This window comes from Choristoneura fumiferana, chromosome 8 (genome assembly GCF_025370935.1).
Source record: "Choristoneura fumiferana chromosome 8, NRCan_CFum_1, whole genome shotgun sequence".
Taxonomy (NCBI): Eukaryota; Metazoa; Arthropoda; class Insecta; order Lepidoptera; family Tortricidae; genus Choristoneura; species Choristoneura fumiferana.
The window spans coordinates 16,447,023-16,472,528 of record NC_133479.1 but is presented as its reverse complement, the minus strand read 5'-3'; the positions used below and the strand labels follow the sequence as shown (position 1 = coordinate 16,472,528).

General features: G+C 37.4%; 3 protein-coding genes across 5 annotated transcripts; 2 read left to right on the top strand and 1 right to left on the bottom strand.

The window, feature by feature from the left end:
• Window positions 1-398: 398 nt before the first annotated feature.
• On the bottom strand, window positions 399-10,783 carry LOC141430651 (mini-chromosome maintenance complex-binding protein). Of its 3 annotated transcripts, none has more exons than XM_074091460.1 (10): window positions 10,544-10,783; window positions 10,306-10,426; window positions 10,041-10,223; window positions 8,625-8,969; window positions 6,023-6,269; window positions 5,640-5,757; window positions 4,668-4,847; window positions 2,728-2,971; window positions 1,855-2,019; window positions 399-678 (listed from the first exon to the last, which is right to left on the bottom strand). In XM_074091460.1, the coding sequence occupies exons 2-10, from the start codon at window positions 10,405-10,407 to the stop codon at window positions 469-471; spliced, it is 1,794 nt and encodes a 597-aa protein (XP_073947561.1). In that variant the 5' UTR covers window positions 10,408-10,426; window positions 10,544-10,783; the 3' UTR covers window positions 399-468. The 3 variants fall into 3 exon arrangements, with proteins under 3 accessions (XP_073947561.1, XP_073947562.1, XP_073947563.1); XM_074091461.1 differs by having other exon boundaries at window positions 10,306-10,417; XM_074091462.1 differs by lacking the exon at window positions 10,306-10,426 and having other exon boundaries at window positions 10,544-10,782.
• Window positions 10,784-12,127: 1,344 nt separating this feature from the next.
• snf (U1 small nuclear ribonucleoprotein A snf) lies at window positions 12,128-14,840 on the top strand. The gene is made up of 4 exons (XM_074091463.1): window positions 12,128-12,414; window positions 12,540-12,778; window positions 13,782-14,050; window positions 14,529-14,840. The coding sequence occupies exons 1-4, from the start codon at window positions 12,411-12,413 to the stop codon at window positions 14,686-14,688; spliced, it is 672 nt and encodes a 223-aa protein (XP_073947564.1). The 5' UTR covers window positions 12,128-12,410; the 3' UTR covers window positions 14,689-14,840.
• Window positions 14,841-16,410: 1,570 nt separating this feature from the next.
• Window positions 16,411-24,271, top strand: Ilk (integrin linked kinase). The gene is made up of 8 exons (XM_074091459.1): window positions 16,411-16,684; window positions 17,871-18,036; window positions 18,876-19,060; window positions 19,763-19,932; window positions 20,117-20,262; window positions 20,655-20,885; window positions 21,451-21,639; window positions 22,181-24,271. The coding sequence occupies exons 1-8, from the start codon at window positions 16,596-16,598 to the stop codon at window positions 22,367-22,369; spliced, it is 1,365 nt and encodes a 454-aa protein (XP_073947560.1). The 5' UTR covers window positions 16,411-16,595; the 3' UTR covers window positions 22,370-24,271.
• The last annotated feature ends 1,235 nt before the right edge of the window (window positions 24,272-25,506 follow it).

Genomic DNA, 25,506 nt, shown 5'->3' with positions numbered 1-25,506 from the left:
TGACCAGATTTGACACGTAACGAGCGTCGAGCGATTTCATGTTGCCCCACCTTTAAATATTCACGACTATGCATTTGACAGTGACAACTTATATGACTCATAAAGTTTATAAGCTTTTCAAAGAGGTTGCAAACTTAGGCTAAATCATTAGTAGGATGACATCATAAAAAAAATTGGTTCTATGTAACAGCAACTTTAGCATGACTAAGTTTACCATGACCACTATCTATTAGTAACAGATCAGATGTTTTTTTTTTGTTTATTGCATAAGTCTTACAAGGAGGCAATAATGATAGAATACTCGTACACAATTCTTGAAAGAAACTTAATGAGATCTCTCCTATATTTGGGTTCAATCAATGCACAGTGGTAAAATTATGTTAAATAAAAAACAAACCTTTAAAAAACTTGATCATTTTACAAAATGCACTACACTTGCAACACTTCTATATTTCACATCCAAACTTTTCATACAGGAGCAACTCTGTTTTTCAATCGGTTCTGAATGTCTGCTTCCATTTTCTTCGTGATCTCCCAGCACTCCTTGTTCAGGCTGTCATGCCCTCGTGACAGGCTGACCAGCCGCGCCAAAACCAACAATCTGTGCAAATCTTCTGCGCTTACTGGTTCCTCAGTAGTAGAGTTTCTTCGCATCTCAATAAAATCGTCTTCTACAAACTGTAAATAAGCATTCAAGAATATTTTTTAAACATATCTTTATATTTTTATTGAATCAGGTTTAAAGGTCCATATCAATAAGTCTATTTCAATACGATTAATTCAGAGTTGGTTGACGTTATTTAGAGACTGAAATTGACTGAATAGATAAAAGAAAATTTAAATTTTAGGGTCTCCCTACATCTATCGACGCGGAATCGGTTTAAACCGACCAAAAAACGCTTTAGCGAAAAAGACGTCTTCTCGTCGTCCGAACCGATCGACGTCTTTTTCGCTCTTATTGGACATAATTATGACACCATTCTGTATAATTTCAAGACACAACTTTAATAAAATTAAATTAAGCGCTTTTAGCACTGAAATCCAGATTAATTAATTAACTACAAAATTTGATTTTTGCTTGCTTTCAAAGAAATAAATAATCAATTGGGTAGGCAGGCCATTTAGTGTCCGCACAGTTGTCGCCAAAAAACTATAGGAAAATCGCCTTTTGAGAGTTCATAAAGTATGTCAATACATAGATTAGTGATGTCAGATACTAAATTATCTGTAATAGTATAAAGTGAGAAAGTAACTCTTGTCTGTTTGTAGATCAATTTTAATTAACCCTTTTCCAGGCGTAGTGCATTAGCAACCACATAAATGTACACAAATGAAATGAAATGAAAAGTTTTTATTGATGCAGAAACAGTGTAACATAAAATACAGTGTCAGCGGGCCCCAAACTAGGCAGTGCCTATATCTTGGGCACCTTAAATATTCAACCTTGCTAAACTTACAATATGGTACAAATTTAATTGAAGTTGTTAAAAATATTAGTCTTATTTAAATTAATCCCTCGTAGCTAAACAATATAAAACTGTGACTCATTTTGTAGTAGCGTATCTAAATTAGAGGCTTAATTTTAATTGATGCCAACCACTTTCAGTAGAAGCGATGCTGATTTGCAGGTTCATTCATTAAACAGGCCTTTGCATCCAGAGACCGGGTTTCCAGTACAAGAAAGAGTGTAACATGTACCTGAGGCCTACGAGGCTGACATAGTCACATTTGGTGTCCTAAAGCCTCGTTAAATTAAAAAATAAGATTTAAAAAAAATGTTGGTACCGGGCCATAGGACTTTTTCTGCTAGATAACAATGTTTCCTATGAGATAGTGATCTATGACCATAGCTACCTTCAAATCATCGGGTATAGTGTACTTGACTAGTTTGAGATTCGTCAAATACATCCTTATTAGGTTCATGATGTCCTCCTTCAAATAATATGTGGCAGCTTCGACGATGGCATCAAATATCTCCAGGGAAGATTCCTCGGGCCTCAATGGGACGTGATAGTCACTCTATAACAAATCCAAGACTTAGGGCCAGTTGCACCACTCATTATTAAAATTTATGTAACAGATATATGTGATGCAGTCTGTTTAAACTAGGGACACACTTATCCCACGTACGCAACGTATGCAATGCTTAATGAAATCTGGACCCTGATGATGGCATTGCGTAACAAGTATGTTTCTAAGTATACAAATATCAGGGTCTAGGTTTCATAATGCATTGCTTACGTAGCGTACGTGGGATAAGTGTGTCCCTAGCTTTATTCAGACAAAACAAGCAGAGACAGCATAGGGACGCTGTGTATTGCAATAGTGTGTTAACGCTGATTAATTCTGCAATACAATGTCAACCCTTAAAAAAGAATTTTAACAGTTGACATTGTATTGAGTTATCGTTCATCTACCATATATCTCTCATATTTCGTTTTCTAAATTTTTTTTACCGCACAACGGCAAAACCTAACACCTAACACTGGCAAAATTGTCCTGCAATGGGCAGAACCATATTTTTCTAAAAAAAAAAAAAAGACATTGTATTGCAAAATGACAGTGAATTGACTCAGTATGGCAAAACAGCATCTTATCACAGATACCATTCAAATGCACAATTTTTTTTTTAATATAATCCAAATAAATGAAAACACGTCTTGAAAGGACAAAGGGACGTTTTTATAGGTATCCGAATTTTTTTAGTCGAATTAAGACACAACATACCGGTAGCAATGACTTCCCCTCACTCAGTATCAGAACAGCAACATCCGATTCAAAGTCCATCTTGTAATATTTGAAATCGTATTCCACTTTCTGCGTCTTAATAAGATTGCCGAGAGCTGTAATATTGCCCACGCCGGTCGCATCCAAGCGGCCCTGTTCCATCTGGGTTTCATCTAGGAGTAGGTGAGTATGTTTGCTGAGTTGTAGTACACCGCTTGTTAGACGATTGCAGTCATAGTCTTTTCTGGAAGAGTTCGGAAAATTTCGTGTTGAGAAGAATTCGGGAAGAAACTCAAAGTTGTATTTATCAAAACAGTCTAGTAATTCTACTAATCTAAAATGTTATTTAATGACTTACAACACAAGTATTTAGCACAGTTGCAGTTGGAGCTGTATCGTAAAAACGGCCATGCAAACTTTTATGACTAAGCCAAACGGATGTGATTTCGAGATTGTTATCCTATGGCCGCTTGTATTCGTCTATTGTTTCACCGGACAACGGACCGTTTTCTTTGCCGGACTTCCGGTATTGTATGACTAAGTCGACGGACAAGTGTCCGGTCCATGTACGTACACACAATAATTGTAAGCCAAAACGCAAAAAAATCAGTCCGTTATCCGGTGAAAACAACGGACGTCTACAAGCGGCCAATCCCTATCTTGTGGAAATATCGAAATAAAATATAGCCTATGTGTTATTCCAGACGTCCTCCATCTACATCCTACATCCGAATCCGTCCAGCCGTTCAAGCGTGAAGGAGTAACAAACATACACACACACACACACACACACACACACACACAATTTATTTAATCAGCTGTTACTTTGCGGTGGTCCATATCAATGAACTAAAAGAATTTCTTTACTCAACCGCGGCTTTAAGGTCGTGGGTGAGCAAAGAAATTCATTTAATTCATACACACACACATACTCACAAACTTTCGCATTTATAACATAAATAGGAATAGAAATACGGTATTTGACTATAAATATAAATAAATTAAAACTTCAGAATGCCTGTTACCGAATAAAGAATAAATTTTTAAGCTACCTTTACAAATAACAAAGCTATAAAGGTATGGAAGTCAAGATTAGACAGAGAAAGACTTGCATATGACGTCACACGCAAGAAACGCCATACTTGCTGCATAGACAAAATTGTTTGAGAAAGAGACAGGTATATAGATTTTTCAAAAAATCATTATAAATTCAATTTTCAACCAATTTAAGTATTCTCTTCGCTAAACACTGTATGCATACTCGTATCTATATTTTCATAATCACTCCGCTATTACAAATACTAAAAAAAAAACCCCTGACCTGACTTTTCCCTGACCACATTTCTAAATTTCCCTGATCAATTATGTACATTTCAAAGCTGGTTGTATGATTTTTTTACTGCCCGAGATACTAAGCTAGACCCGATGATGGGAATTCCGTGCTCACTTTTTCGTTGACTGTTTTTATGGTGCCACTCTTTAATACGTCGCCCAGAACTGGAATGACTGGTGTCAAAATATCTAGCTAAGTTTTGAGAAATCAATCACGAGTTGACTTTTTCGATGTCTAACAAATTTCCCTGATTTTCCCTGACTTTCCAGAAAGTGGACCCGCTGATAATAATATATAAGACATGGCCAATTCAGGAGTTGTCAAATATCGTATTGCATATGACATAATGAATTTCATTTCTTAGGACGGTTTCGCACTACGTCCGATGCGAATCCGATCCGAACCCGTGAAAATACGGTCCGGCGTAGTCGTAGAATTTTGTATGGTAGTTTACACTACATCGGAGAGAAATCGGATGACGGAACCATACAAAAGTTCTGCGACTACGACGGACCGTATTTTCAAGGGGTCGGGTCGGATTCTGATCGGACGTAGTGTGAAAAGGCCCTAAGGCTAATCTAGCTTGGGTATTGGATTATATACTTACTTGGGCAACAAGGCCATAGTATTCATGTTCTCGATAGTGAGCGGCAGATAGTAGCTCTTAGTGACGAACTGCTGGATGATATCGTAGAGTTGTTTGGCGTAGTGCGGGTAGCGGCGGGTCGGCATGTTGGATATGTTGAGGCAGCACGAGCCCAGGGTCAGGGTTTCTTGGCGGAGGTACCTGGACAATTGGAGCTTCATCATTATTATCATCAGCTGACAGATGTCCATTACTGGACATAGCTATACAAGTTATTATAACGCTTTTAATTCTAAACAATCCGTCTGTTTAATAACAGGATATAAGTGGTTCTTAAACATATCCTCTAGTACTGTATGCATATTCGGTTGGACCACAAATATAAGTAACATCGGCAATCTTCAACCGCGCAGAAGAGTATTGACAAATGAGAAACTAAACGATGCAAGCACCAACACAGGTTTTACAGGTGGTAGGACCTTGTGCAAGGTCCGCCCGGATTGCTACCACCATCTTGATCGCTAATCCTGACGTGAAGCAGCAGTGCTTGCACTGTTGTGTTTCGGCGTGGAGAGCAAGACAGCCGGTGAAATTACTGGCATTTGTGGTATCCCATCTTAGGCCTCTAGGTTGGCAACGCATGTGTTGCAGATGTTATGGGCGGTGGTGATCTCTTACCATCAGGAGACCCATTTGCTCGTTTGCCATCCAGTCGAATAAAAAAAAAAGCCAATGCAACATAGACTTATGAATATGCAATGGTAGGTAAGCAACTGACTGACGCAATGACGTGTGGCGCGGCGACGAACAAAATGGCGGTCACCGCAACGGCGTGCACGTTTGACCAATCGCTGCTCAAGATTTTACCCGCGCAAACGTACTCATTATTGGCTAAAATTGTTTCGCGCTTTTCAAAAAGGCTTAATGCGTGAAACATCGTTGTAATATCTATGCTACAAATGTATCGTAAGCGTAGACGCGACTGTAACTTACACGCAAGCGATGAGATGACAAATCAAGTACTCGGCAGCTAACTGGTCGCCCAATAGCAGCTCTGTGAGAGCTTTCAACAGGTGTTCACGCGCCGAATTCGCTTGTTTTAGCACCTCGTCTGGAAATATTATAGTAACATGTTTCGGTTAATACAGCTTTCATCCAGCTCCTCTTTCACATAGCTAGGGCGCAGTTGCCGGTTCCAAACAGACAGACAGACAGGTTCCAAACATGCCGAGCACATGTGAGTGACCCGTGTACCTTATTTAAATAACTATGTCTATTTCTTACGGTTGCTTTAACTCAAAGATAAGAAAGACAATAAGAAACAATAAGAAAGAGACGTGATAACACATATTTTACTGCTTCTATTTTATACTTACTTTGATCAAATTCTCCCTCAACCAACGGGTTGCAATGTTCCAACTTCTTTACATGCACTGCGTGTAGCCGTGGCACAAGACTTGGCGGTGGGTTGAGCGTGATAGCCTCCACTTCATTCTCGCTCTGTGGGTTAACTAAAGGGTCCTTCTCTGGCTGGAACTCACCGGAGAGGGTTGGGTCTACTGACAAGAAGCCTACCACCTCAATCATCTCGTTTAATTTTAGCTGGTCGTCTTCTGTGTAGATCTGTGAGGAGATATTTTTAATGTTGATTCGAGTCGAATTGGGTTGTCATTTGAGGGACTAGGGGCTTCTGCTAACTAACGCGCGTCGTGCTTGTTTCATGTCATCCAATAGAGCTGCATTGCGTGAGGCGGGTCTCTGTTCATTTCAAAGCTATAGAAACAGAACATCGCCCGCGCCGTGCATTCGCGCGAATTAGCGGAGGCCCTAAGAGCTTGTCCAGATGAGGCGATTTACGCGTGAGTAGACTCGCGCGTTTCATTTTATATTGCGTCCAGATGACGCGTTTTACGCGCGTAATAACTAACAGTAACTACAATAAAAATATAAAATCTATACGTCCACTCGCCATGGAGTCGCGCGTGGTAGTGGACGCAGCAATGGCGCCTGGGTATCTCAACTAGCGCGGCGCTCGCGCGTAGTACGTGCGAGTCGAGAGTCGCGCTCATTGCACGCGATTTACGCGCGAGTTGCGAAACGCGCAGCATCATCTGGACGGGATATATGTAGCCCCAGTACCTCGGGAACGCGCGAGTTCCCTCGCGCGTAAATCGCCTCATCTGGACAAGCTCTTAGTGTGATCTTTGTTTAGGGTTGTGGCCTGTTCAGTAGGGGAAATTAAAAGCGAAAAAAATTGGGATGCGTATGACTTTCAGGTATTATCGTAAACTATCGTTGCAACAAGTGCACACACTCCTTTTGCACTAACATTATTAACTTAGGGTCAGTTCACACGTAGACGCGACGCGGCGCGATGATACTGGAAGAGGCCAGTGTTTTTGCGGCGCATCACGCGGCTTCGCGAGGCATCTCGTGACGCAACGCTGCGTGGTGCAACATATTCTGAATCCTCATAATAAAATGTGTACCTTTTCGTGTAGTAAATAATAGTAGATTGTACAACAAGAGCATAAAACGAGCCATTTTACCCGAGACGTTCATATAGCCACCCAAGCCGGTACGGCGAGGGTGGATAGACACGTCGAGGGGAAAATGGGTTTAATGCTCGAGTTTAACATTCCGCTTTTCACTTCGATGGCTAGGAAATGAAATAGCAACAGTGGAAACAATTCTTCACTTACTAGGTACCTTTTATTGTTCACGCATTACGATTATAATTATAAATTTTTAGTTTTGGTCTATTTTGATTGATTTGATTGATTTTTAGTTTAATACAAATTAAAAATTATTACAAAAATATGTAGAAACTTCTTTGTTTGAGGCTGTTTACACCTAATAATTGCCTTGGTCTTAGACGAAGATTGTATTTTATGCACTAGATCATTAAAAGTCATTTTATGTCGCCTAGATCCAGCATAAACACGAACTTTACGAGCATGAGAAGTGAAAAATATATTTTGAGTCGCTCTATAACAAATGTGTCGCGTCTTGGTGTGAACTGAACTGACCCATAGGTATTACTATTCTAAAGTTAAATACACTAAAACTTAAAAGTGGCACAGAGACAGAGTATAATTTGTGACAGAACGAGTGGCTCAAATTTGAAGATGTCATCACAGCAAAGATAGATTCTTAACCTTATTTTGCCCATCTTACCGTTTTTAGGATTCCGTAGCCAAAATGGCAAAAACAGAACCCGTATAGTTTCGTCATGTCTGTCCGTCCGGGGCTTTGCTCAGGGACTATGCTAGAAAGCTGTTATTTTGCACGAATATGCCAACCAAATGGTACAATAAGAAAATTCAAAAAAAAAAACTTAGTACCTCCCATAGACGTAAGGCAGGGGTGATTTTTTTTTCTTATCCAACCTTGTAGTGTGAGGTATCGTTGGATAGGTCTTTTAAAATCATTAGGGGGTTGGTTTTCATTAAAATCGAGCGTCCCCCCCCCCTCTAAAATCTAAACCGGTGGGTGTAAAAATTTAAAAAAATTCAGGATGGTAGTAAAACCATAACCGCTAAGTTTTCTTGAGAATTATTAGTAGTTTCAAAGTAAATAGCAGCCTAAGGTATAAAATATACCTAAACTAGGAATATTCCGTACAAAGTACGAAATTCTTAGAAAACTATTACTTACTTTTTTCGTAATGGCTACGGAACTCAATTTCGAGCGTGTCCGACACGCTCTTGGCCGGTTTTTTTTCATAAGCTCATCTTTTTCTTTTACTAAGTAACATTTCCTAATTTTCTCAGTGTTGTACTGTCCAGCAGTGGGTTATATATAGACTGGGATGATGATGATGATGATTATGATGATGATGATGATGATGATGATGATGATGATGATGATGATGATGATGATGATGCTGTTCTACTGCTGCTACTCTCCTGAAAACCTCAACGCACGAGGGAGCGTTATCGCCCACATTGAAAAACTATAGACTAAACTGAAACTTACCTTTACTATGCAAGATTTGCTTGCAACATCAGGCAACGGGAAATTAAGCAAGTGTTCTCGTGACACCACATTAGCAGTTCTATTCTCTGTTTCTTTCGTCTTCTGTTCCTTGCATGTCTCATCCTGTTCTACTTCCATGTCGTCTTCTTCTGTATCATCATAACATCTCTTTAGTTTCGTGGCTGATGTGAGCCGTTTAGAAGAGTTTGGTTCCGTAAGGTCAAGGTGGTTCTGAGTGTCTTCTATTTTTTGCGCCCAGGCATTCAAGCCTGGGATGGAGACTACGACCATTGTCTGACGTTGTGCACTTTGCAGGTTCTCTGTGTAGTTGATCTTTTCATTTTCCTGAAATGTGCAAAAGATTGTTTTAGTAGTAGTTTTAGTAAATTTGCCAGGGACTGCTTTGCTGGCAGCATCTAACACAATAAAATCGAAATAACCAAACTAAAGCAATACAGAGCTACAGATTGGTTTGCAACATACCCAAACTATAAATATGAGTGTACCTAATTTAATTTATGTATTTTTTTTTCTCAATCAATATTGCAAAATATATTCATGGTGAATTTAATAAAATGGGTCAATCTACGTATCTCGGACAAAACTGCAAAAAAATTAAGTTTTGAATTTGTTTTTTTTTTAATGTAGAATAAACAAAAGAGGATTATCTTTATTGCTGTTTACCAATGCAGCAAAGGAGTCTTCTGTAAAAGATATCTACCTCTCTCCTCGGGAAACCGAAGCTGTTTCTAAAGAAACTGTTTTAGATGCAGTAGTTTCTAAGACTCCATAGGTTATTGGCATATTGAGGTGCCATATAAACTTGGAAGTGTGGAAAATTGCAGAAAGCTCAAATTTCCCAAGCGTTTGACAAAGGAATAAAGATAACACAAATATCCCACTTGCAGAATTAAAAAAAGAAAAATTGGCATTTTGTACTGCACAGTATACTATATTTCATAAATATTTAAGTGTTCTGTTAGTCGCAAGTAACGTGAGTCACAAAATCGACGTAACGCGAGTTCGTAAAATTTATTAGTTTAATTATAGGTATCTTTGATTTAATTTGGTTAAATATTAAAGAAGTTCAATTGTTTATGTCATTGTTTTGTTATTTTGTCAGTAATTAATTAATTCAAAGGAAAAGTACTTCAATTTATTATTCACACTGATGTCCTTTGTGATATTAACATCATGTTTTCGATATAGGCAGCAATACATTTGAAATATACAAAAAGATTGTTATGTATAGTGACTATGAAATAATTGAGTTACCGTGGATTGACCCAAATCATACAGGATAATTAGAAATGTCCATTTAAATTTATTGCATCAATAAATATCTGTTTTCTGTATCTCTTACTATTTGTGGTGTACAATAAAAAGTCATTGTATTGTATATGCAGCGAGACTTACCAAAATGTTAGCTGTATCCCGATACTTCCCAGACTTGTTCTTAACCTCATTAGTGGCAGTGTTATAGACTTCAAACTGATTAAAATAGAATTCCGGGTTGTGCATATCCTGTATCATCCCTCGGAATCGCACCAGCGTCCCGTCGGGGAGATTATGTGAAGCATTCGAGTTTATAAGAGGTATCTGAAAGGTTATACGAAGGTCACAATATCTACTAGACAGGACGAGACTAATATTATAACATTAATTTAAAAAATATCTCTACCTTGTGCCAATGACGAAGATTTATAAGTCTTTCCTTCCAAATTTGTTCATTTGCAAGCCATAAATCAGGAGTAACAGTATCGAAACCAATAGTGTCGTGCATCTTAAGAAAACTAAAACCACTGCATAAGAATCAATTCAGAGACTGTATAATATACAGTTGTTGTACAACTTATGTTACTGTTATGATCTTTATTAGTCGGTTTGGTCAATCAAATATTCATGACCTACGTACTTACCGTATGTGTAAAACAAATCACGTAAAAATGAATTAATGACAGCGCGCCAAAATTATAATTTAGATTAGATTTTTAGAAAAATATGGCGCTGTCCATTGGAGGACAATTTTGCCAGTGTCTAGTAGTTTTTGCCGCTGTACGGTAAAAAAATTCTAGAAAACGAAATATGAGAGGTAATGATGGATGAACGATGACAGCGCGAAAAAAAAAACAATTATAATTTTGTTATTTGTTTGTCTGCTTGCCTAGTCTGTGACCTGTGACTGTGACGTGACGTAGGACGTGACCCATAGAATAACCTGGAATGGAATAACCTATAGTGGTTATTATTATTTTTTATTTAAATTATTATTATTTTTCTCCTCAATGCCAGGTCTGGTCAGGTCTGCGTAATTTGTAATCAATGGCACGTTTCATTCAATTATAAATTCAATTATATTGTTTCATTTCATAGTTGTGGTTTGGTTTGGGTGCGGTTAGGTTAGGTTTTATTGACTGGCAATACCAAGGCAACACTTTAACCATAAACATTTTTTTATCTTTTAAGGATGTTTACACATAATATGTGTTTTATTATTATTATTATGTGTAAAAGTAAAATATTCATTGTTTCGCTAAGTTACTCAAAGTACTTATAAATTATCTCTAATTCGTTGGTATTTTAGTTTTAATTCGATAATTTTCATAGTTTTTTCGTAATTTCAATATATGTTTCATTTGTTCTGGTAGCGTAGCATTATAATATCCCTTCGTCTGGCGCCGCCATTTTGCTCATTTACGCGCATCTGGCGCCTGTACGGCTCCGGGAGAGAAGGGAAAAGGCTAGTTATGGCGGCCGCCATTTTGTAAGTTTTACCACATTTGGCACAGGTCTAGGATGGACAATTTAAACTAGTCTTCGATGTTTAGAAAAACTTAAATTTTACTGCTTTTATGTATTATAAGCGTAATAAAATGTAGCATTTTGATTCTTAATTAAGTACGCTATCATATTGCATACGGTAAATATGTATAAAGTGTGAAAATAAAACAATATTGTAAAGTAAATATATGCTCATTGTATTTTTTCCAATTCTCGATATACCATATCATAATTAATAAATGATACTTTTTCTCATTAATATTTGTATTTTGTTTACAATACTATACCCTAATTTAAAACATACAGTCATAAAATCACCTCACTCCATACATTTTTTAGCAGTAGGAGCATTACTAAATGTGGGCCTTATCAGGCGGCGTCCCGCCGGTGTTATAAAGTGACTCATGTTTCAAGATTAGTTCTGAGAGAGACGTGGCTGTTGCAGTGTAGTCTATCCTTGTTCTATAATTAAGCTTCAGTATAAGTTAGAGCAGTGCAGAATGCTTATTAGCCGCCTAAATGCACGTTTAAAAAAGTCCTTAGCTACTCTCCCGGAGCAGGCCGGCCGCCAGATGCGCGAAATAATTATGTGTCCCGGAACGGGTCAGATGCCACATACGCGCTAATATAAAAAATGACATCCGCCATAATGCGTATATTTCTTTTTCTCCGGGAGCGGGAATTTGCCACACGAAGGGATATCAAGTGTCAACGTCAGTCATACGTCAAACTCAAACTTCAATCTCGCTCGCTTGGCTTCGCTTAGTTTCGTTTCGTTTGGTGGTTGGTTTAGTTCGGCATCGCTTACCGCGTTTTTAGAAATAATTAATAATTACGGTAGAGGTGAGATATTAGAGTTTATTGACAAAGTTTCCGTATAGTGTTATAGTTTGCACTAATAGCAAAAAAAAATTCAACACCGCTGAATTACGAACTATTAACAATAATTGGGTACGCTTCCCGAATCTAGTCTTCTGTAGCTGTATATTATACAAATCCCTCAAAATGAGTGAGTATTCCGTCTTCAGGTGCACATTTTTGGTTTAATTACTTGTTCTAACAAAATTATACGTTGTCTATTTATTGTAATACGTGTTATGAAGCATAACCTCAAATTTTATTACTATATTTTAGCGATGGATATTCGACCGAACCACACGATTTACATAAATAATTTAAACGAAAAGATCAAAAAGGAGGAATTAAAGAAGTCTCTGTACGCTATTTTCTCACAGTTTGGCCAGATTTTGGACATTGTGGCACTGAAGACGCTAAAGATGAGAGGGCAAGCTTTCGTTATTTTTAAGGAAATTTCTAGCGCTACTGTCGCCTTGCGGAGTATGCAAGGGTTCCCTTTCTACGATAAACCAATGGTAAGCTTCTTCTACCCAACTCTTACTGCTATTTAGATGGGTGAAAATATTGTATATTGTGGTAGATTGCCATTCCATAATGATTGATCACTTATTAATCCATACCCGCGCGGTCCTGTTAATCGAAAATCAAAGTTTGTATTATACCATCCCTCACTCTCATATTAAATAATATTAGCATCAGCGGAATGGCAAGATACAAATGTTTGTGGTATAAAGCTTGCAATGCAACACACACAATGTAATTGTGAAAAAAATACACAACAATTTAATTTATAAACTCCTGGCGGGAATAAAAAAGCTGCTAAAAAATAATATCTAAGTAAGTTATGTTATGGTATAATAGTAGAAGATCCGAACTTGAAAAGATCTTCACCGGTCTGATAATAGGATGAAATGTATTTTTATAATAAATTTAGTATTTTAGAAAATATATTAGAAATGATTTTGCTAAAAAATCCGACAGGCAATTTTTTTTTTTTTTTAAATTATTTTTAATTAAATGCAGACAACCCTATATCAACGTGTTCACAATAAAACAGCGCTTACGTTGATATACAATTTGTTCTATTATCTAATCAAGTGAAAGTAACGGGCATCAATATAACTATTTGAATTTATACCTGGCAACCCAGTAGTTCGTCCAGGTAAACAATAGCAAACCCAACGTCTACATATTTTATAGGTTTTATACTTTAAGTTAATATAAAATTTTCTTATTATCTCGATGATGCAACAAAAATTTATTAAAAAAACATTTTTTTTTAATAATTAAAATAGCCTGTCCAGGATATTTTTAGAAAATCCATTTCTAATATATTTTCTATTATCAGACCGGTGAAGATCTTTTCAAGTTCGGATCTTCGACTATAAGTAGAATATTTAAATCCAAGTGTTGTAAGGATTTTATGTAATTTAAAGGGTTTTATTTTTAAAGGTTTTAAACATTGTACCTACCATACACAATAAGGTTGCTAATTTTTTATATTTTTTTATCTTCCAGAGAATCCAGTACTGCAAGACGGACAGTGATCTGATTGCCAAGATCAAGGGCACCTTCCAGGAGAGGCCAAAGCGTCCCAAGATGCCCAAGGGTCTTGATGATGGCAAGAAGAAGAAGAACAAAGATGTCCGTGCTGGTGTTATTCCTGGCTTCGGCCAGCCTAGTCTCCTCAACAATGTCAACATTGAACAGCCTCCCAACCAGATTCTGTTCTTGACAAATCTTCCTGATGAAACTTCGGAAATGATGCTGTCTATGTTGTTTAACCAGTTAGTATTAATAAACATTTTTAATTTTCTTCTAAAATTATGATATAAATGAAAAACACTTGATACTTTTTATCTTAATTCTTGATTATCTTTTAAACAGTTAGGCCACTAGTTCTGGAGAAATTAACTTAACCCTTAATAAGGCCCCATTTATTGGAGCATGCTACCACAGAATCAAAAGCAGCTATCGAATACATACATACATTGTATTACTGACAAAGAATATTTTTAAAGCTAGTTGGATTTTCCATTATGGAAATTGTGACGTATTCTGAAATAAATAAGGTTCAGTTTCCAACTCAATGCAAGTGGTTGCTAAATCGCCTCTACCTTATTAAGGTTTAATATAACCTGTTGAATGTCCTTTATACAGTTAAAGTGAAAATTAATATTATGTTGTATATAGGTGTCAATAACAATGTGAAAATAGAGAGGCCCATTTGAATATATATTTTTCATTAAATAATTTCTTTTTCAGATTCCCTGGTTTCAAAGAAGTGCGTCTTGTACCGAACAGACACGACATCGCGTTTGTTGAATTTGCCAATGAAATGCAATCTGCTGCAGCTAAAGAGGCGCTCCAAGGCTTCAAGATCACACCATCGCATGCAATGAAGATCACTTTCGCTAAAAAATAATGTATTTTAACTTAAGTTTAAATAAATTTTAAGATAAAGAGGACTGTTTTGAGCATTGCACTACGCCTTAACAGCTCTCCGGCTGTGACTAGTCATTTAAGTCTTAATTTTGACTTTTTCTTACCCCACAATATATGGAGCATAAATAAACATATTTATGGAGTCACTCGCGAATCGAGCTCAAAAGTAGCTTTCTGTGTTCTGTTTGGTAAATAAAGTAGTAGATTAGATTAGATTAGATTAGATTTATTTATTACCTTTTGAAAAAATACATTATAAGCACATGTCAGTTAATTACAAGAAATTCACAAAGGATCGCCAAATGTATACAAAAATAAATAAATCTTATTATGTATAATAAATAGTCAGCGAGAATAAGAAATAAATAAATTTAAAATGTCAAATTAGAATTCAATTCAATAGTAAAGTACATAGGTGTTGCAGATGTTTATGGGCGGTGGTGATCTCTTACCATCAGGAGACCCACTTGCTCGTTTGCCATCCAGTCGTATAAAAAAAAAAAAAAAAAAAAACAGCTAAAAAATATTGACATCAGGGGGGCTACTACGAACTATGATAATCGAAGTTCGTAGTAGCCCCCCCCACGAATTGATTAGCTCTATCCTCCCGAGTCCTGACATTTTTTAACAAACTTAGTTTAGTGTTAATTGATCCTTTATAAAGTACGCGAGGGCTATGACTATAATTAGGAACTTGGTTTTTCAGTTGCTCGCGTGAAAAAAAAAACGGCCATGAATTGCTCTTGTCTTGCGCTGCAATAGCGACGTCTGCCAGAAGCATTTGGCAACTGTAGTTGCTTACGTGAGTGGTTCAGTAGAATGATTATTCATTCTACTGAACCACTATATATATTTTCTGGCTTGCGCATCGCCACAGACGCGTAAAGGTAAGGAAACGAAATCAATACAAAATACGGGAATTTGGAATACGGAAAACGGAATTCAACAGGGAAGATTATATGGGATTAAAACGAAAGAAATAAGGATAAGTATTTTACATAGGTACACATGATAAATTAAATTTAGTGAGATGAGGAATACTTACATATTTAAATTTTTATATCATTATTATTTATAAATAAGTTCAATAAGTTATATATAGTTATGTCATTAGAGGCTAAAAGGACAGAGATGGATGTAGGTAGGTAATGGGACCTTGTAGGATGTAAGCTGTTCATAAAGGAAGGAGTTGTCATGAGAGGAATATATGATTAGTGTCTGCAATGCCCAAGCCACACTCACAAAGATCAGACTCGATCAGTTTAAATTTAGCAAGGCTGGCGGGAGTACAAACATGACTCAGTCTCATACGGATAAGGCAACAGGTAGCTCTCATACCAAATTTAAATTTGCCAAACCAAGGTTTAGACGGAATGCTAGGTTGAATAGAATAATAATGTTTGCCCTTGATCTGGCAACTTTCAATTCAATCCACTTCTCTCTCCAGCTCTCTCTAAGAGATGAACCAGCGAGAGCGGCCAGATCATGACTGTAATTCCTATATATCGGCCCATATTGAATCTCGAATTATTGAAATAGATTTTTTATATCTGGTATCCCTATATTATGCTACAAAATGAAGCACTTCATTTGCCCTCTATTAGCCACTAAAAAAAGAGACAGTAGTATACAATACAGTGTAGTGTAACAAAGGTAAAAGATAATGATGTCACTATTCAATCATATAACATTTTGTTGGATTATATTTTATTTTCGGTGGTTGCGAAACTGTCAAATGCTAATGAATGAATCGTCTCGTAAATTAGTTTACTATTTTTTCTGTATTTTATTTTCATTTTTATACATTGAGATTTAGAAACAAGTGAAACAGTGCCTTACATACGTCGTCTGTATTAGTTTGTGCTAGTGTAGTTTACCTAAAAAATAATGGAAGATATATTTCAGTGGTGCAGGGAAGGAAATGCCTTACAAGTAAGAGTTTGGCTGGATGATACGGAACATGATATGAACCAGGGGTAAGTTGGACACTTTGGACATGTTTTAAAGCTGTTTTGTGACCATATGGATACGCGACTTTTCCGATTATGGCATTGGAAGTACACGCCCACTCTGTTTATGTCATGATACTCATGGTCTAGTAATATGTGTCAGCATTCTGTTAAAATAGACCAACTGTTGTTAATTAGTTTCGGCAAGAAACGTAGCGGATATTATGTTTGCAGCTTACTTGTAGTAGCATACATATTTAGAGAATGATACACATTTACAGCAATTTCAATTCATGTTTTTCCTGTTTGAGGAATTTTATCGCAAATTATGTTCTCCTTGACTTAGTTTGTCCTCAATAGTGGTCTCTAGTTTTATTAGATGAACATGAATTTAATAAATGGACTATATCAATCTGGAATATTTCATAGTTGTAAAGACAATGGAAATAAGTAATTATGTATTCTATCTATCAAACAAATTACTTCTTGATGTTTTATTGTTAAATTATTTTTTACTAAGTACTACATTTACTGAATAATTTTCTTCCTAAACAAAAAAAACAGTTGTACCTGTGCTTATGAATAATCCAACAGACTAAAATATTGCCCATTATTGTAATAATAGATTAAGTAATGAATACTCGTTATCTATGACTCTGCTATTTAAGTAAAATCCATAAAATTAAAACAAACAAAATGTAACATACAAAAAAAAACAAAAATATGAATCCTACAAAAATTAAAACTAATCATATTTGTACTAGGACCCCCTAAATTTTTATAACTTGTTTTAGCGCCAATAGAAATACACATGTGTAAATCTTTCTAGTTCTTCAGATTCAGCCTTGTGACAGACAGATGGGCAGCGAAGCAACAGTTATCTGGTTCCATTTGTCACATTTTGGTTGGATACAGAACTTTTAAAAGGCCCTTTTTACACATAGTAATGCTTAGAACTGATATGGAACTTATGTAATTGTCAAATTTGGAATATCATCTTGTCTATACAGACACATGATTATTACTACATGCTGCCTTTTCTGAAGTTTTTTACTTTTAACCTGTGGGCCAAGACAAGTTTTATTACACTTGTGAGAGAGTTTGATGTCAAATAACAATATGGTCCTTATAAAGGACCCTGGGTGGTAGGATAATAATCACCAAAAAATAATTATTAGTGTTTTACTTGATATACTTATCTAATCACCATCAGAGATGACCATGACTTCAGTCCTCTACACTGGGCCTGCAAGGAAGGCCACCAGAAGATTGTCGAGATGCTCATCCGCCGAGGGGCTCGTATCAATGTCACTAACATGGGTGATGACACGCCGCTACACTTGGCAGCGGCACACGGGCACAGACCTATTGTGCAGCTTGTGAGTTGCAAACAACATTTGGGTTGATCAACTTTTTCTTGCCACTCATTGCTATAGTTACGGGCTCCTGTGTCACTCTTTAAACCGTAAGTTTAAAGAATTCAAATGTGCCATCAAACATGCATTTTTTGGTAGTTTTAAGCCCCTTCTATAATTGGTCATCTAATAAACATGTTAGTATAATGTGACACAATATTTCTTTTATTAAACTGCACTTTTGTCCCCTCGCTGACGGGACAGAATAACAACAAGAAATAGTTGATCCACCCATTTACATGTTTTGGAATCCATCAATATTAGTTTGGACAAATTTTCTGTCATATTAACATTAGAAGCACTTTATTATGTTTTACTTTGTATTAATAGGTACAGTCACCAACATCAATATCTGCCACAGCGAAGCTTGTAAAAATGTTTGACGCACCTACCGGCCCTAGTATAGTCATATCTAATAATGATGCATGCGTTGTTGTGTCGGATTTTGATGCTGGTGACTGTATCTTAATATTACAAGTGTGCTATTGGTCATAGTAGCTTCATTTTACTCGAAAATCTGCACTCAGTAAAGACCGGTCGCGGAGCACGAAGAATTTCGTACAATGACCTTTCAGTATGTGTCTCTGTCGCTCGCGCGTATTTACACACACATGAATTTGTATGCGACGTCAAATATTCACGCGCGAGTGACAGAGCCAAGTAGTGAAGGTCACTGCGCGAAATTCTTCGTGCTTGGCGACCTTACTTTAGTCACCCTCATATTTCCTCGTAAAATCTGTAAAATATCCTGCCTGAAAAATTTATGTTGTCTATGCCTTACCTAATTTTTTTTCCTCCTATAGCTGCTTCAAAATCGAGTCGACGTTAACTTCACGAACGCGCATGGCAATTCTCCCCTGCACTATGCCTGCTTCTGGGGCTACAGCGCCATTGCTGAAGATCTAGTGCTTGCGGGCGCGCTCGTGTCCCTTGCTAACAGGGATGGCGACACCCCGCTAGATAAGACCAGAGGACAGCTGATACAGAGGTAAATTTGTAAATATTAGACTGACACCTGGCAGTTGTGTTGCTCTGAAGATGGTCGAGTTCGAAACGGTATAGTGTGGTGGTGGTGATAGATAGGTTATTGTGATTTGTGTGTGTGCGTGCTTGCGTGCGTGCGTGCGTGTGTGTATGTGATTTGTGTGTGTGTGTTGTGTGTTCTTACAGTGTGGAGTTGGAGGAACTGCATGAACACATATTCCTTGCATAAACGTAGCTATCATAAAGTACTCCGCAAAGTAAAGCCTGATTCAATATACTAGCAAAGAGCATATCTATAACGATATTTATTCCGACCTTTTAAATAGTGACTCATTAGTGACCTGACTACGGTGGGTTGTGAAAAACTGCGGTAAAGAAAGGATAAAGTCTGATGACGGTGACTTGTCATCAAATCGCCGCAGTACTTGGAACTGTCGATAAAATTTTTGTGCTGGATCCTCTGACTCTGTCTAAGAGGAACCCCATTGTATAAAATCAGGGGACAGGTAGATAGTACTCCCCTGCTCAGCAACCACGTGTTGTATATGCCAAGAAATTGTAAGGGTTCCGCAATCCTTACAAAGCCTTTTGTGGCCTACTTACTACTAAAAGACTTTTTTTTGTTTTATTTTGACGCCTGATGCAATGAATTAGGAAATCAGCCTCCACTAACTGTTCAAGACTCAATTTAACCTGTTCCATCCAGATTGCACGAGTTAGCAGTCCAGCAAGGGCAAGAGATGAAGAAGATTCAGTTCAAGGATCAATCGTGGTTGGGCACGCGCACTCGCTCCCGGGACGCCACTCTCTCGCGGCACAAAGGCATCAATATCAATGAACTCGCGCTGCATACCAGGATCGCTGTCACTCCATCAGGTAGGCTTCTGAGCATTTAGTTTTAAAGGTAGTTTTTATGGAAAAACGGGTTGAACTTTTATATGGGATGGGAATTTCTTGCATTGAGTTTTGTTCCATGTTTAAATGCTTTCAGGGCATTTCGAATTGAGTTGAGAATAGATTAGGTGTGTTGTAGTAAGTCATTGTGTTTCCATTGTTTCAGGCGAGACGTGGCGCGGCCGCTGGCAGAAGAACGACATCGTGGCCAAGATCCTGGCCGTGCGGGAGTGCTCCCCGCGCGTGCAGCGAGACTTCAACGAGGAATTCCCCAAGCTCAGGATATTCTCGCACCCCAACATACTGCCTGTGGTAACTATGCATTTTGAGTGGTCATTAATGTGTGGTGGTTATTATATAAATATTTGATTAGCACACCCGTTGAAACTGTAAATATTTTATTGCATTCTTTAGAGGCTTAGACCCTGTTCCCAAAATAGAGGATCGTAAGTTCAATCCCGGCCTCGCACCTGTGTGTTTTTCGGAATTAATGTGTGAAATTACATTTGAAATTAACCACGAGCTTTACGGTCAAGGGGAATATCCTGAAGCAACCAGTACACACCGGCGATGAAATTTAATAGTGTGTGTAAAGTTCCCAATCCGCATTTGGCCCGCGAGCGAATTACGGCCCAAGCTTTAATTCTGAGAGGAGGCCTCTACCCTGCAGTGCCGAGATGATGATGAGGAAATCCGTCTTCCAGGTCGGCTGCTGCATCTCCCCCCCATCTTTAGTGGTGATCTGCCAGTACATGTCATGGGGCTCCCTATACTCGCTACTCCATGGCGGCGCCGGAGGCCGAGTGGTCGTGGACGCGGCGGCCGCCGTGCGACTGGCTCATGACGTCGCTCGCGGGATGGCGTATCTGCACTCGCTGCAGAAAGATAAGGATCATCAGTTGCCCCAGTATCATCTTAACAGCCGGCATATCATGGTGAGTCATCCACATCCGTTCGGCGCTTTAAGACCGTAATGAAAAAGGAACACTTGTTGAAATGACCACTTCTTGAAACATCTACCTACCGGGGCGGCTGTCCAGTCCAGGGTGCCAGGGGCTACAGGGCGCCGCGCGCGCTAGCTCAACTTGACCACTTAATTTGAATAACTATTTTTATCGATCTAAAAGAAAACTAGAGTCAGCATATTACCTTTTATGACTTATCTCGTAGAATTATGAGTACTTTGTGTCAACAAACACGACCTGTCATTTTGTCGGTGGCTATTTGTAAAAGGGTGCCAAAGGTATGATTCGCCCGGTGCGCCCAGTTGGCTAAGCCTGGCGCTGATGGTAAGTCATCCACATACACTACGTTGTATAGTCTTCGCTCCTCCACGGCGGCGGTAGTTTTCCAAATGCTATCCAGCCCAGCTGAATCCTCCTCTTCGCCACCGTCTCAAAAAATAAAAAAGGTACGTTCACTGAAAATAACCCAACCGCCCACTGAAACATCCGGATCAATTTTAAAACATCTTTCTTAAGCCATATTTTCCATCCCCAGATCGACGAGGACCTGACAGCTCGCATCAACATGGCCGACTCCAAGTTCTCGTTCCAAGAGAAGGGGCGCATGTACGCGCCGGCGTGGATGGCGCCCGAGGCGCTGCAGCGGCCGCCCGCGCGCCGCAACTGGGAGGCCTGCCACATGTGGAGCTTCGCCGTGCTGCTGTGGGAGCTCGCCACCAGAGAGGTACCCACTAAGGAGGCTTCTACTGTCACCTGCATTAATATCCAGGGGAGGCTACTACGAAACGGCTCCAACGACTTCGATGAAATTTGGTATGTGGGGATTTTCGGAGATGACCAAACGACTAGCTTGGTCTTATCTCTGGGGAAACCGCTTATTATCAAGTTACAGCCCGAGCAAAGCTCGGTCGCCCAGGTGCTATATATATATTGTTATACCAACTTTGGTACTGGGCTTTGGCCATGGTATTATGCTAATTAGACGCGTCCAGTGTGCCTAGAATAAACATTTGCACCTTTCTATCGAAATTTCAGTTATAATATTTTTAGATATGATTACTCGTCAGTCACCTGCTAATAGCTGCAGCTGAAAATCAGCGATTTGATCCGTACCTTCAGCATTGCTGAGCTGCCAGCCCTTTCGGCTATATTATATTTGAGTAAAATGATATTGTGTACCTTGTTGTTATTTTATTTATATGCGGCATAAACATTTTCTTTCTCTCTTTCTAATTATATTTCTAATGTGCTGTCTTCAATACCAGGTACCCTTCGCCGACCTCTCTCCGATGGAATGTGGCATGAAGATAGCTCTGGAAGGACTCCGCATCTCCATCCCTCCAGGAGTATCCCCGCACATCTCCAAGCTGATCAAGATATGCATGAACGAGGACATCGGGAAACGACCCTCCTTCAACATGATACTGCCCATACTTGAGAAGATGAAAAAATAAAGGTTATCTACTTTCAATTATTCGCAGGATTTGACATCCGATTATAAGGTTTGGCGCACATTATCAGATTTTTTGTCAGAAACGCCTCAGTTATTTGAGCGCGGGCAGGGTGGAGGAGGTTTTACTGGCAATTTGTTTCGATAATGTGCGCCGAAGCTTAAGTCGTAAAAATGACATTCAATTTTTTTTCCAACCACGTACTTATTCGTTTGATCTGGAGGCTGCTGGGTAACACACCAATTGTTATGGAAAGCTTCCGCGGGAGGCATTTACGCAAAACATTTCGTGTCTAGAGTAAAATATAAGACAGTAGAAAGCAGAGGAAAAAAAAAATTTACATGCGAAATTGTTGCCATGTTCATGAAGTTTACGTCAAAAATGTGAACGTTACGAGGGAAGTGGCGCTCTCTTTTAATTTCTACTGTTTTATATTGTACTCTACATCTTATGAAATTGTCTTGTACTTGGCAATTGTTTAAATTGCTGATCTATATATATAATTGAAATAGTACAACATGTTATTATTTTATACAAATTATATTTAAAGTATTCTGTCAGTGCCATAAAAATAATATGAATGGCCAATAAATACAAAGATTTATTGAAAACATTTTGTTGGGCCAGCAAAAAATATCTTAGGTATCCAACTTATTTTTGCTGACCCAATATTAGAAATTTTTAGCTTTTATAATATTTATGACATCACTTGATTTCTACTGCCAGTATTCTAATTGTTGTTTAACATTTAGGTTGTGTTTTTAATAATTTAAACAATATTTTTGGAGATTGAATTATATTTATTATAAGATAATGATAAGTGTAATAATTTACTAAAATGTGTAGGTAATTTGGTGCTTACAAAATAAAACAATAAAATATGCGTAGAAAGCCCTATGTATCTACAGCATGCTTGGGTATATTGGCTTGAGTATATCATTTATAAACTTATAACCCTGCTCTAGTAACTGATAAAGGAAAGGAATATATGTTTTAATGCTCGTAATAAATGCTTATTTATCAAGCATGACTAAGACTAACGTCGACTTTCCCTTGCATATTAGACTAGTCTAAAATGGATGAATGATCTTCGTCTATCGCATTCTTATTAGCAGGAATGGCCTGGGACTGTATTTATATTTTAGACCAAATACTATATCCGAATATGTATTGGACCTAATTATGTATTTTGTCACTACTTTAAAAAAAACTTCAACCCCAAAATCGATAAATTTTGTTTGTGAACATTATTTAAAGGGTTTTTCAAAGTATTGGTGATTTGTAGCTTAAGAATTATTATAAAATAACATGAATCTCTGTATACATACTTGAGTGTTGCCAACATCGCTTGTAGGTGTATGTATACAATTATTATGCTTGTAATAATGTGCCTTATAAATGCCTAAAGAAAATAATTATGACATCTAAGATGTGTAAATGTGCAGTTTTTGATTATTGATAAAATAATATTATACAAATAACATATTAAAATCATGGACACAAATGTAATTAAGTAATGTAATATTTTTTGATGTGAAATGAAATAATATTAATTTATGTTACAAATAATTTTCATAAAATTTACAAAATATTGCTGTTTCATTTGAAAATTCCACTGTTTACACAACTGTAACCTTGTCAATTTGCAAAATTCTAGCAGGTACTTTGGAAAATGTCATAGTTTGTGCTGCAGTCAACATCTATAAAATTAATTTGAAAGGATAAACAATAATTGACATCAACTGTGCTCCCCTGTTATAGGTGGTATATCATTTGTTGCATATTATATTTTGAGCTACCACCTATAAGAGGACAGTTTTGTGAAATTTAAATTAAAGAAAGACCTTGAGGTTTTGAACCTTTCTTATTCGGAAAGTAAAAAAAAAGACCTTGCATTCTAGACTCCTTTGACTCAAATAATATAAAATGAATTCAAATAAAAATAGAAAAAGATAGCTTTAAATTTGCACTGATCACTGCACTACTTTAGGCCTATCTATGGAAGCTAAAACTTAGCTTTGGTTTTTTTTTTTTTTTTCTCATTTTCAAATACAAAAATTCTTTCTTTCATACTCTGTATATACCCATGCGATACAGACATATGAATTTTCTGGGAACAATTAGTACAACTAATATTATAAATACGAAAGTTTGTGTGTATTTATGAAGTTGAAACGAGTTTGGTTACGTAGATAGCTGGACATCTAGAATAACAGAAGGGCTTATAATTTTTAATGACTTCAATTGATTTTGTACCATATTGTAAATGTAGCAAGGTCGAATATTTATGTACATTTATGTGGTCACTAAATGCACTATGCCTGAAAAAGGCATCAATAAAGATCACCATTATAGGGAGTTTTTTGTTTGTTAGCCATTCACAGTAGGTAAAATTAGACAAGTCTGGATAATATTTGGTAAGTAAATAGCGGGACGTCTGGTAGAACAGATAGGTTTTAATACTTATTCCTATCTATAGGATCAGAATAAAATACATTATAAATTTGGATATAATACTATCTGCGAGCACCAAAACCTCGGACTAATAGGAATATTATAAAGGGTAAAATTAAACAATTTACATTAAAGTATTTTATTTACAATGAGTTAATATAAATGAATGGGTTGATGGGTACAAATATTCACGTAAGTTCACTTTTCGAAGCTTCACAATGTCGTACGAGGTCTTTCAGCTTGTACACCAAGTCCTGCAGTTCCTGACTTCCACAATTGAAGCGTACATCATCCCCAGAATCAGTTTTAAGCACCACTGTGTATAGCAAGTTGTCTGAACCGACGCCCGGAGTATTCGTTACAACCTCCAGTTTCCACTGAACATCCACTATTTTGGACAAAGTGTTGGAGTCTAGTGTATCCATAATGATTGTGATAGTATGGTAGTCTATCAATCAATTATAAACATATTTACAAGGGATACTAGGTACGTTGTGAATGATTGTGATGTTTACTAAATTACTTACTGTCCTGTCACTTACCAAGAAAGTCAAGATAACAGCACGTCACAAAATGTTGCCGTGAACGAATTTTAATAATCTACCATTCAATCAATGATATATTTTTTTTTTCGGACGGACTGTTGCTGTTAGCCTCAGATGGCTTTTACAGCTTACCGGAGAGAG